The sequence below is a fragment of the Phaethon aethereus genome (genome assembly GCF_964289735.1).
Source record: "Phaethon aethereus genome assembly, chromosome: 3".
NCBI classification, from domain to species: domain Eukaryota; kingdom Metazoa; phylum Chordata; class Aves; order Phaethontiformes; family Phaethontidae; genus Phaethon; species Phaethon aethereus.
This window is the reverse complement of record NC_138576.1, coordinates 67,037,498-67,050,001: the sequence shown is the minus strand read 5'-3', so window position 1 is coordinate 67,050,001 and position 12,504 is coordinate 67,037,498. Positions and strand designations below refer to the sequence as shown.

Below are 12,504 nucleotides of genomic sequence, written 5' to 3'. Positions count from 1 at the left end.
AAAAAGGGGGGGGGGCGGGGGAAAGGGGGAAGGATGCGAGCGGCGGGAAAGCAGGGCATCCCGATTTGCACGAAAATGCAACTCCAATTTGCAACTGGAAGGGGGCGGGGGGGGCGGGGGGGGGGCGCGGCTGAGCCGGCTGGCGCGGCGGGAGGGACAGAGATCACCTGCAAACCCCGTCCTTCCTCTGGAGCCGCCGGACTGGGAGAGCAAAGGATGAGAAGAACAGCTGAGTAAATGCAGGGCTAGCGAGAAAGCCCGATTTTTGGTCCTGTGCAAACGTGAATAACAATTAAGTTGGTTTTTTTTTCCCCCCCTCCTCCTGTTTTGCATGTTGAAACTGGGTGTTTTCAGCCCACAAGGTTACATGTGAGGAGGAGAAATTCAGGCTAAAAGAATTGTAAATGGCTTCGTGCATCAGGAAGATCTAGACAGGTTTAAAGTTGTGATTTCGGGAAAGAACGGCGGAGGGGAGAAGCCTGGAGAAGAGAAAAGAAATCTGGTGTGCAGAGTCGGAACAGGCTGTCTGGAAAAGAGTCACCTTTCTCCAGCTCCTCCTTTCTATGGGATTTACACTCCAGGATCACAATTCAGCACCTTGAAAATGGTGGTTTTCATCAATACAAAGCTTAAATCTCTCATGAAACTTTTCAAGAGAAAGAGTAAGTGGTTGTGCGTGCTCGGGAGGCAGCTGAGTCCTGCTGGAAAGCGCAATTCCCTTCGGCTCTGCTCCTGCTTTCCTGAAGCCTCTTTTTAACATTTATCTCACTCCCTCCTTTGCGGAATCCTTTGTAACGTGCGGAGGCAGCCATACGAGCTGCTGTGGGACCTCTGTGTCGGGATTCTGTGTTCAAGTCCTCTGTCGCGATGCTTTGGAAGGAGCCAAGCTCGTTGGTGTGAAGCGAGGAGCTGGGGGACCGGGCTGAGCCCGGCGGTGCCAGCTGCAGTGGTGCAGAGGTGTCCAGCTGTGAGCTGGGGCATCCTCCCAGCCTCTGCCAGACATCTGCTTATGCAGCTGCTGAGGGGGGCTTGTACCTCTGAGGTGCTGATATAAAGATTGTTCTGAGCCCAGATCTGTTTTTTTAAAGATGCTCTAGTTTCACAATGGCTTTCAGAATCGTGGTGCTTTGCTCAATTCGCGCAGACAGACAAATAGTACTAGAGAGAGGAGTTGGCAAATGTGCACAGCACTGCTGTCGCCTAGTTTTGATGACCGTTGCGCTGATGAGCGGTAAACTTTAAGTTTGGTATGGCGGGACTGCAGCTGGACAGTGGGCTTCGTGGCAGGTGTTTCCTTCCTCTTCCTCCCTCAGCCTTCTTCCCCTCCCCACTCGGCCGGTGGATGGCGAGAGGCAGGTCATTGCCTGTACCTATCCCTTTTTCTGTAATACCAGGATGATTGATGCTGTAACCAGGTGACTTGTCAGTTTGACGTGGTTTGGGTTTGACCTCTAGTCAGCAAGGACGGGAAAAGCAGGCGCAGACTGAGGGTCTGTTGGCCTTGTCGCAGCTGACTTGTCCGCAAGAGGGGAAGGGGTGCAGGACCAAGCCACATCAGAGAGGAAGAGACCAATTCGAAAGTCTTCAAAAACCTTTCTCAAGGTCCGATACTAATCTTGAAAAAACAGGCATTGAGCGTTAGGCTGTAGATAGGCTTTGAAGCAAAAGGCATAGCTTGTTTTCTTCAACGAGTACCAATCACTTCCATCTGCAGTGATCCCGGCAGATGCACAGTGGTATTAGGGAAAGAGTCATTTTTCAGATGACGGGAGGCTGTTGCCTTCCTTTTGCTTCTCAGTTTACACACGTCCTCTGCTACCACAGAAGGCATCGGACAAACTTCACAAAGCGATGCTATGCGGGCAGCAAGGAGCACAAAGGGAAGGTGGGGAGCTGGCAGCCAGGCCGGCCAGTGCTTGGCTGGGAGGCAGCACGGCTGGAGTGGCTTTTTCTGCGCTGGAGAGCTGAAAGCGAGGATGTGCAGCAGGCTGGCTGAAGGCCAAAGGGTGCCTGGGGAATCATAAAATATGACCCCCAACTGCCCTTTTCCTGCTATTACAGGGTGGAGGGATAAGGCCATTCAACTGTAGAAGTTTTTATTGATGATAAACTTTAAACAAAAGGTAATGGCTGTCTCTCGGGAAACATAAATGATAAACAAATCTTAGCATTATGTGCTTTGGCTGATTCATTACTAGACTGTCTGTAGGGAACTTTGAACTTGAGCAATCTCAGTATTTTATTTTCACATGTGTATTGGCTGAGAAGAGGTGGCCAGAGCAATTCATCATCAATGCTGTTGTGCTCTGAGCAGCATTTGCCCAGGGAGCTGCTGTTGTCCAAATCTGTTTTCCACTCATGGCAATGGAAAGTAGCTAATTTATTGGCTTCACTGGAATTTTTGTTCCTGGTTCGAGCGAACATGAGATCAGGGAAGATTATTTCCTGATACAAATGAACCTGTCATAATCTCTCATGGCAACTGTCATATTCCCAGGGTCACCTTTGAGCAAGAGGAAGCTGTTCTCTTAATAAGGAAGAAATTTTTTACAACGAGAGTGGTGAAACCCTGGCACAGGTTGCCCAGAGAGGTGGTAGATGCCCCATCCCAGGCAATATTCAAGGTCAGGTTGGACGGGGCTCTGAGCAATCTGATTTAGTTGAAGATGTCCCTGCTCACTGCAGAGGGGTTGGATTAGGTGACCTTTAAAGGTCACAGCAAAAGGGAAAGGTGTTTCCTATATAACACAGGAGAATAAATTTAGACTAGAAATGAGAGGAGTGTTTTTAACTGTCATGGAAGTGAGGTTCTTGAAAGCGTTTTGATGAGACTACAGTGGCAAAAAATCTTTTTTGTTTTAAGATGATGCGCGACAGACTTACGTGTGGGGTTTCATGATATAACTATCTGCAATAGCATTTAATTTTCTTATTACTGTCTCTCTCTGCAGCTGTTTCCAACCTAGACGAAGAGAGTAGATGGACCGTGCACTACGCTGCTCCCTGGCACCAGCAGGAAAATGTGTTCCTGCCCTCCTCAAGACCACCTTGTGTGGAGGACCTGCACCGACAAGCCAAGCTGAACCTCAAGTCAGTACTGAGAGGTAAGATGCTGCTGCTGACACTGATGTGTCCTAAAGGGACAGTAGTTTTTGCCACAGTCTTTGCAAACATATCCAAATTGCAAACTTCGGAAGAATCTTATTTGTTTTTCTGCCTGTGGCTCATTAGAAACATTAGTGTATTTACTGGCACAAATGTAGGGATAGGGCAAAAGTGCTTTTGCTATCGAGAAAGGATATCTGTTACCTGGCAGAGCACTCTAGAATGGAAAATGGGAAAGCCTGGTGTCTTTTGGCCATTTCCATTTAGTCTTTGGAGTGTTTCCAAAACGGTACCTTCTATTGCAGTACCTCCCTGAGTTACTCTGTTTATACTTCAGGGTAAGAGCCACATCAGAGGTGTTTCATTTGGTAATTTCTTTTGTTGTTGTACAGTGTCATTTCCAGGGATGTGGCTACTTGTGAGAAGTCAGAAAAGGTATTGAGGGCAGAGAAGGGAAATGGGGAACAGGGCACTCACAAGGACCCTTTCAGTAGTGAAAGTGCTTTCTTGCAAGAAGGGTGCAGCATATTTTTAAGGACCAATTTTTACCCTTAGTACCTTCACTGGGGGCGTACCCATACGGTCTGGCATGGGAGGCATTTTGTGTTGTTAGTGCAACCATGAGGACAGAGGCAGGCAGCCAGCAGGAAGGACTGCAGAACATCTGCCCCTGGGCCAGAAGCGAAGCTTAAAATTACAGCTTAATGTCCATGTTCTGGAAATGGTTAACCTAGATTTTTCTTTACATTGGCTGTTTAACAAAGGGGGTTACCCTGCAAAGAGCCGACTCATTTCAAGTCCCTTTTTGTTTCAGCAGGAACTGCAGGTACTTGATATGTTGCAGAGGTAACCTGATTTACAAGTACATTGTAAATTTTGTTTGTTTAACATGACATTTCTGCTTTTTAAACGTACAGAAAACTTCATTTTGTATGTCTGAATAGAGAAGTGTTTGGCTGCTGTATTTTATTTCTCTTGCCGCTTCCCCAGTTAATTGATTTTCACCATCTCTTACTAGGTGCCTTTTGTTATCATTTAATAGGGGAGTCTTGACAGCCAGTGTTATTGACTCATGCATGGCTCAGCAGATAGGCCGTGTGTCCTCTATACTTATTATTGAATTAATGCATTTGTGCAGCTATTTAGCCTCGAAATGTTTACTGTTCCCTTGCAGGCACACTTACCAATTCTTTACAAAAGAGAAATATTTGCCTGCTTTAGATGAAAAAGAATACTGCTTGTGGTTAGCTTTTTGTAAACTTTAACTGCTCATTCGTCTATTTTTCTGTTCTCTGGGACTGTTATCAAAGAAAACTGCACAGGCTAAAATCCTTCTCTGATTTTCTTGTGTTTTATCTGAAATGTATCTACTGTAGTTTCATCTTCTATTTCAATAAATTTGTATCTAATGTGTTTGTGTGAAACTGAGTAATATATGCTGCTTCCCTCAGTTTACACATCTGAAGTTACTTTGGTCTGCTGGGATTTTTCTCTAGAGCTGCTGCTTGCTCTTTCTTAAACAAAAGCTATTCAGTACTACTACAACTTGCCAGTTAGCCATTTGTGTTAAATAAACTGGCTTGTGCACGTGATGTAGGACTGCTTGGTAATGAAGTGAATTTCAGTTTCATGCTTCCAGGGCAATAACTGAGAGAGAGAAGAAACTGTGATGCCTGCAGCACACCTGAAGCTGCTGACATAGTCAACAAAACTGTATTAACCTCAAGCTCTTTCCCTGGACCATGCTTTTTCCCTAAGAGCAGTCTGAAAGTAACTCCTTGCTGTGGCCTGTGGCTGTCCTGAGTAGCTACAGCATGAATTTAACACCGTCTTCAGTACTTTCATTCTTACCTGTAGGGACTCTGAGTAGTAAGAGAGGCACTGACTAAAGTTTTATCACTTTTACTCTGCTGCTGCTTCAGCCAGCACTGTGAAATTAGGAAGACACCGGTGCTTCTGATCACATTTGGAGGATTGGGTTAACAGTTGTGTATTCAGAGCTGAGTTTCACTCAGTGTAAAAGTGCTCCTGAAATTGTGACATAATTGTGACAACTGCCAAACTGCTTTTCCACCTAATGCTTTAGAAAAGACAGAGTTTTCCAAAGGGGTAGGAAGTAAATGGGTAGGAAGTGAGTTCAGTGCTATGTGATTATAGGAATAATAATCACATTATTATGATGTGGAAAGGTATTCTTGAGGAATAGTATTCTCATGAGAAGCACCGTTGGGCTATCATGGGAACTTTAATTCTGCATTTCTTGGCCTCATGATGAAGCTTGCATTTTGACATCTTTTTGGTGTTTTCAGATGCATTGGTTGAGATGAAGTGTGGGGCGGTAGAACGGCTGTATGTGACCCTGTGTGCTGCCTGGTTGTGGGGAATGAACAATGCTGGATGTTACACTTAGGTGTGCCGTACTCTCTGCAGTGAATCTCCCTGTTCTCCAGAAAGCGTTTGCACAAACTGGAAAAGAGTAGAACAAACGCAAAATTCATTTTTTCTTTGTGGTAAAGTCGGAGGTGAAGTGATGGATTTGCACAGCAGTGGAGAAATACTTAGGTTTGATAATAGGGGAAACTTCCTCTCAGTAAGGATACTGAAGCACTGAAATAATTTTTTGGGGCTATGAAATCATTGGAGGTTTTTAAGAATAGATGAGAGAAGCACTACTCAGAAATCACTTGTGCATATTTAATCATACCTTTAGAGGAGGTTGGGAAGGAAGAGTTAAGCTCTGGTGGACCCCTCTAACCTGATAATAAGGTCCTGAGGGCTAAACTAGTAGCTATAGTTCAGACCATTAAAACACGCCTATCTGAAAGTTTTCCACTCCTGTTCTTGTTTGGATTATGAGATCTGACATTGCTGATACATAGCAACTTGACTGCAAACTATTAATTTGTTACTGCATTCATTGCTTCCCCACTGAATGGAAAAGTAAGTATAAAACTTAGGTAACAAATAGTAATTCACACGTAGAGCACAACAGTCATTTAAACCACCTATAAAGGTACTGAATGTATAAAATTTTTCAAAATAATTCAAGCAAGGTGTTCCTTTCTAACAAGGTGTTTTTACTCATGTACTACTAACCAGATGAAATCCTGACTACATTTTAAGACAATGCAAGATCAAACCTATTTATTCTGGTACAATTTTAAGAACAAACTTTTGACAGCATGGGTCTAGCTAAAAAAAAAATCTAGTGAAATAGATAGGAAGCTGTCTGTTGTCTAGAATAAACTTTTAAGCACCACTTAAGGAGCAGAAAAGCTATTATTGCTGCTTATTCTTAAATTGGTTTAAGAATAAAAAGTTAGGGATAGAGATAGCAAAATGGGTGATATCTAACATGTCTTGAAAGAAATCAAGTATTCTGCCTGGTGATCTCTGCATGCTCTGCATACCTTTACCGGAAGCAGTGTTGTGTTTGGAGGAGGAAGAAATTTTTTTCATTAGTTTTTTTTATACAGATAATTATTTTATATGATAATAGAATATATTGAAATGTCCTCTGCTTATCACACTGGAAGTGGATGCAGCATGTGATAATAGATGCTGCGTGGGGAGATGTTTTAGATCTTCGTACCTATGAACTAGCGTTTTACCCTTTTGAAATGAAGGGGAAATACTGTGCTTTTTCTTTATGGAGCTACTTGCAAGTATAAATGGCAAGGTCTTGCATTCAAATTTGTTCATAACTGAGGTAAAGCTATTTATCCTTCTTTAGGTGTGCAGGTACTACCTGAAGTTCTAAAAAGCGGTATTGTCCCATAATCTGAATGTGAAAATGAAGCACCTGGAAGCTGGAAAGTTTGTGATGCACAATATATCTGTTCTTGAGAACTGAAGAGGCTTTATGTAACTTATATTAAAATCTAATGTTGTCATTGACTAAAGTCAGTGGCTTGATAGGTTTATTAATGCAGGCTGCATTACTACATTTTTAATGAAAGCTCTCAATTTGATGGCTAGAGCAGAAGAGCAAATTCTGCTGCACTTCACAGTCATGGTACCATTATAATATGATTTAAATGTTTAGAAAATGATGCAGTTCTTGGGTTGTGGTGATAGATCCCATTTTTTTAATGTTTTGTTTGCATTCGATAAAACAGGCTCCCCTTTTCTTTGAGGAAGGAGCCAGGACCTTAGAGTGCCTGGTAGAGCAGATAGAGCAACACGTGCCATCTAAGGTGCCGTGTTTCCTTATGCTCAGGGCCAAGCTGCTCTAACTTCTGAGCACCTGTCTTAAGTGGCCTCTTCCTCATATGTTTTCATGAACACCTTATGGAAGATGTTTCCCACCATACAGATGTTCAGATAGAAACAAAACAATATTGACCCTTGAAGAGTCTTGTCTGACCTGCCTAATGGATGAGGGAAGGGCTGTGGATGTTGTCTACCTGGACTCTAGTAAAGCCTTTGACAGCGTCTCCCACAGCATTCTCCTGGAGAAACTGGCAGCTCGTGGCTTGGACGGGTTTACTCTTCACTGGGTGAGGAACTGGCTGGATGGCTGAGCCCAGAGAGTTGTGGTGAATGGCGTTAAATCCAGCTGGCAGCCGGTCACAAGCAGTGCTCCCCAAGGCTCAGTTTTGGGGCCTGTCTTGTTTAATATCTTTATCGATGACCTGGATGAGGGGATCAAGTGCTCTCTCAGTAAGTTTGCAGAAGACACCAAGTTGGGTGGGAGTGTTGATCTGCTGGAGGGTAGGAGGGCTCTGCACAGGGATCTGGGCAGGCTGGATCGATGCGCCGAGGCCAACTGTATGAGGTTTAATAAGGCCAAGTGCCAGGTCCTGCACTTCAGCCACAACAACCCCATGCAATGCTACAGGCTTGGGGAGGAGTGGCTGGTGAGCTGCCCGGCAGAAAGGGACCTGGGGGTGCTGGTTGACAGCCGGCTGAACATGAGCCGGCAGTGTGCCCAGGTGGCCAAGAAGGCCAGCAGCGTCCTGGCTTGTATCAGAAATCGTGTGGCCAGCAGGAGTAGGGAAGTGATTGTCCCCCTGTACTCAGAACTGGTGAGGCTGCACCTTGAATCCTGTGTTCAGTTTTGGGCCCCTCACTACAAGAAGGATGCTGAGGTGCTGGAGCATGTCCAAAGAAGGGCAATGAAGCTGGTGAGGGCTCTGGAGGACAAGTCTTATGAGGAGTGGCTGAGGGAACTGAGGCTGTTCAGTCTGGAGAAGAGGAGGCTGAGGGGAGACCTCATCGCCCTCTACAACTACCTGAAAGGGGGTTGTGGTGAGGTGGGTGTTGGTCTCTTCTCCCAAGTAACTAGTGATAGGACAAGAGGAAATGGCCTCAAGTTGTGCCAGGGGAGGTTTAGATTGGAGAGAGTGGTCAGGCATTGGAACAGGCTGCCCAGGGAGGTGGTGGAGTCACCGTCTCTGGAAGTGTTCAAAAAACGTGTACACGTGGCACTTAAGGACATGGTTTAGTGGGCGTGGTGGTGTTGGGTTGATGGTTGGACTTGATCTTAAAGGTCTTTCCCAACCTTGATGATTCTGTGACTCTGTGCTCCATGTCGCTGTTTCTTCCTAGGCAGTCATGAAAATAGGAGATGAAAGCGACAGATGGGAAGGAAGAGCTGAGGCTCTGCATGGGGTCAGAATCCTCAAGTCAATCCTATCCCATTGCACTGTGTGCTCTGCTCCCAGGCTGAAGGACTGCTTGACTTGTTTAGTCTCTTGTTGCTAATGTCTACTGAGTGGCTGGACCAGCTCCAAGACTCTGGTCTGGACAGTAGCAGACCTATGAGTTTGATGTTTTTCAGAGTGGTGTTGGTTCATTTTTTTTTAAGGCAGACCATTATCTGTGCTAAAGGGCCAAGTGACACATACTGTAGTGTTTCTCACAGCTTTTTTTGGTCTATGAGGCCAGGAGGTTGAGTTCAAGCAGAGTCAAGAGGGTAGCACCATAAAACAGACCGCATCCCTGACACGGTATACTGACAGATCTTGCTTGTTGCTCTGCAACATGGGCACGTTTAAAGGACCATTGTCTGAAGAAGTCCTTAAGTACAGTGGTCTTCAGCTGGGAGAGATACAGCAGCAGTAGTATATAGTGATGATGCAAATGTTTGGTGAGAAAAGTAAATTGAGACTAATCCTCATTTTGCGAACTGTACTATGATACAAAAATGACAAGCAATAAGGCATGAAGCATGAAGGTGTGGAAGAGACACAGAACTGTTGTAGTATTGCTTTGCTTAACTGCTTGGAGCGTGTTGTAAGTGTGCCTGTCTACTTTCTGGACAGGTTTGCAGCATTAGCAGTGTGTTCAGAGGTGTAGGTCCAGTGTCCTAAAGGGAAGGCCTAAAGTAATCTGGAATACACTGGCCTTGGATAATCTTGCAAACTGTGATGAAGTGAAGGAACAGAAAAAAAATGTTCCTGTCACACACCTGAACACTTTGCTTCTGCATTTTTCAAACTGTCCTATATTCTGCTCAAACATGGATGTAAGTCAGTTGGGGCAATGGGTGGCAGAGCAGGGCATATGTAGGCGAATTTCCAAGGGGCAGTTATCTTCTAGTTCCTACAGTTAGCAGTGCAGAGCACTTTTGATTTAAAAAAAGAAGAAAGTGGGGGAGGACAAGCTCCACTGTTGTGTGTTGTCACTTGTCCATGAGTTGGGAGACAGCAGGCGTAAAAGGAAGGGATGAAATAACCGTGTTAATGTTAAAGGGCAAACACAGCCAGACTGAAATAATACCAGGCTTTCAGGAGATAGCCAGCTCCTGAAGGAAGGGTCCTGTGGACGCACTGTCTGCGCGGTTCAAGTTGCAGCTGAGGGGCAATGTCTTGTCGCACGCCGCTGGGTGCTGCCCGGGCTGGCTGTCCTTTCCAGCCGACAACAAGGTGTCAGATACGTACTGAGGAAGGCGTACTTATAAATAGTGGGAACAGTCCACGTGCTGACTTTCAGACTCTTATTCAGACTATAGCTGTGGAGACTCGCTGCACAACTGCCTGTACTTTGTGCCTTTTTCCCCCCAGGGTAATTGTGTTGATTCAAGCTATGTACATAATATAGGGCTCGTTGTTCCAATGTCTACGATGATTCATTTATTATCTCATCTTCAGAAGAGCTGTATTTGGCTGACTGTAGCTTCTGTTTAGCTTTGTTGGCCAAATTCAAGGAATGTATTTAAGCAGCAGTGATTGAAACACTTGATTTGTTTTCCAGAAGACATCTGGTTAGCATTGTTAAATAAAACCGGATTTAAGTAGTTACTCATAAAGCCTCTATTATGTCTTGCTGCAAGACCCTCCAGACAGGTATGTGTTTAGCCTTTGTTTTCTCGGTGCATCTGCCAGATCACTGTTCAGATGAGCAATATTAGGGTCAGCCCTACTAGTCAGTAATCCTGCTGAGAAGCTTATAGACTTAAAATAATCTTATGTTTCATTAAAGAGCTGCAAAATAGGGGGGAACCACTTCATATTTAACAATAGGTCTGGTTCAGGTTCAGAGAGATGTCGAGATGTGAGCTCCCAACCAACTGGAAACCTTAATGAAGTAAAAGACCATTAAAGACTAGGGGTAGATCATATGTTCCTGAAAGGCCTTGGAGCTGTAAAACCAAAAAATAGAAATAAATTTATGTCTCATTATTTTAGTTTTACTAGTCAAGTTAGTACCAGAGGTTCTGTCCTTGTATCCTGCCCTTTTTCCTGTTCCTGAATTGATTCACAGTACATCTGTTGGTGGTTTTGGCCAAGTTCCATATTCCAACTGTCCTTTCTAATAAGGAATTTTAAAAAGTGAGTATTCCAATGAAACTAAACAGAATTTGACTGGGAGTCTACACTGCATGTGTTTGAAAGCTTCTCTTGGGCTGAAAAATTGAGCTACTTGGAAGCATTTAGGTTCCCTATTTTTAGGTTTACTTATATAGTGCAGTGCTGAGTGTAAAAATATACAAGGTGGTTATATGTAGATTGTTTGCATGATACACATAAGTGAAAGCAATTCCAGTGGAAGGGTTAAAAGAAGGTGAAAAACTGTTTCAAAAATATTGATACTATTTTTTTCTTAAACCACATTGATGTGTTTTCTTAATGTTTTACGATACAAGTCATAATCAGTAGAAAGATGTAGCTGAAAGATTCATTTCAGATGTGTGCCTTTAGTGGAGAGAAGAAATTGGAACTGTTACTGTCTGTGGTGTAGTTGTTTCAGTGCTAGGTAAGCAACTTCCATCACAAGGAACATCAGACTTTTGGTTGTTTCCCTTATTTACTTTTCTTCCACCTTCCTCTCATAGATTGGGATGTTATACATGCTTGTTTGCAGCATTTTAGATAGCTTTAAGTTTAACAGTAAGTGTCCTAGGAGAAAAAACAATAAAGACTCTCTTCACATTTTTATATCGGCTGTGTTCAGTTGTCTAAGAAACAACAAATGCTAGAGAAAAAGCTGGGAGAATGATTTTAATACCAGCATTGAACATGCAGAAGGAAGCAAATAAACTGTTAAACTTAAGACATCTTGTCACCACTAAATGTAGTTGTATAACACACTTGCAGAAATTTAAATTAACTCAAGACAAACGGTGATAATCATTTTGAGTACTCCCCAGTGACAGCTTGTTAACAAATATAATTTGTAATGGCAGTTCCATTTTGGTGCCATTAGAAAGGTTTTCTGTATGGCTAAATCATGCAGATAACCTGGGGAGTTAAGAGTGGGATTAAATGTATTTGTTTTTTAAAAGCTTCAAGAAAAGAAAGAAAGGAATGATCAACGTGTTTGCATTGACTTAACACCCCTTAAAGGTATTTTCACACTGCAGAGCTCCTTTTAGTTTGGATCCTTCTTAAAGACTTGTGCCTGATTTGGACCCTTGAAAATAAATCTAACGGCATACTGGCTTTCCTTTAATATTGCACCTTCATGCCCCATTGTTGTGCTACTACAAGCATCTATATGGCTGAGCCCTGAAGCAGCCTGGAGAAGCCAGTCTGGAAGGGTGGGCTTCCCAGCCTGGCTGGGTGGCAGGTTACCGTGCTAGGACACCCATCCCAACAAGAGCGAGCACTTATGCATTGGAGGGGATAGGCCGAACGTAAATACATTTGGCTGCTTTCAGTAAGATTCCTCTGAAGTATCCATTCAACAGACTTCTCCATCCCCGAGACCAACAGCTGTCTCTTAGGGTTACCTTCATCCTGTACAGCCCAAGTCATCTTTTTTTCTGGGAATCTTTGCACAACATCTGTCATTAAAAGCTACCTATGTGTCTGGGATTGGCTTCTTATTCAAGAGAGGCAACACGCATAACAGTCTTAAAAAAGTCTGATAGACCTTTCTTGTTACTCGTTGGATAGAAGGCCTTGGCGGCAAACAGTGAAGTTCTGCCAGTGCATTAAAAACTTGCCACTTCAT

General features: G+C 43.8%; 1 protein-coding gene across 1 annotated transcript in view; it reads left to right on the top strand.

The window, feature by feature from the left end:
- NHSL1 (NHS like 1) overlaps positions 1 to 12,504 on the top strand; it is a gene marked incomplete at its 3' end in the record, with an annotated part of 187,001 nt that overhangs the window by 132,062 nt on the left and 42,435 nt on the right. The window contains exon 2 of the mRNA XM_081997888.1: positions 2,952 to 3,104. Coding sequence (XP_081854014.1) covers positions 2,952 to 3,104 — 153 coding nt within the window. The remainder of the gene's footprint in view (positions 1 to 2,951; positions 3,105 to 12,504) is intronic.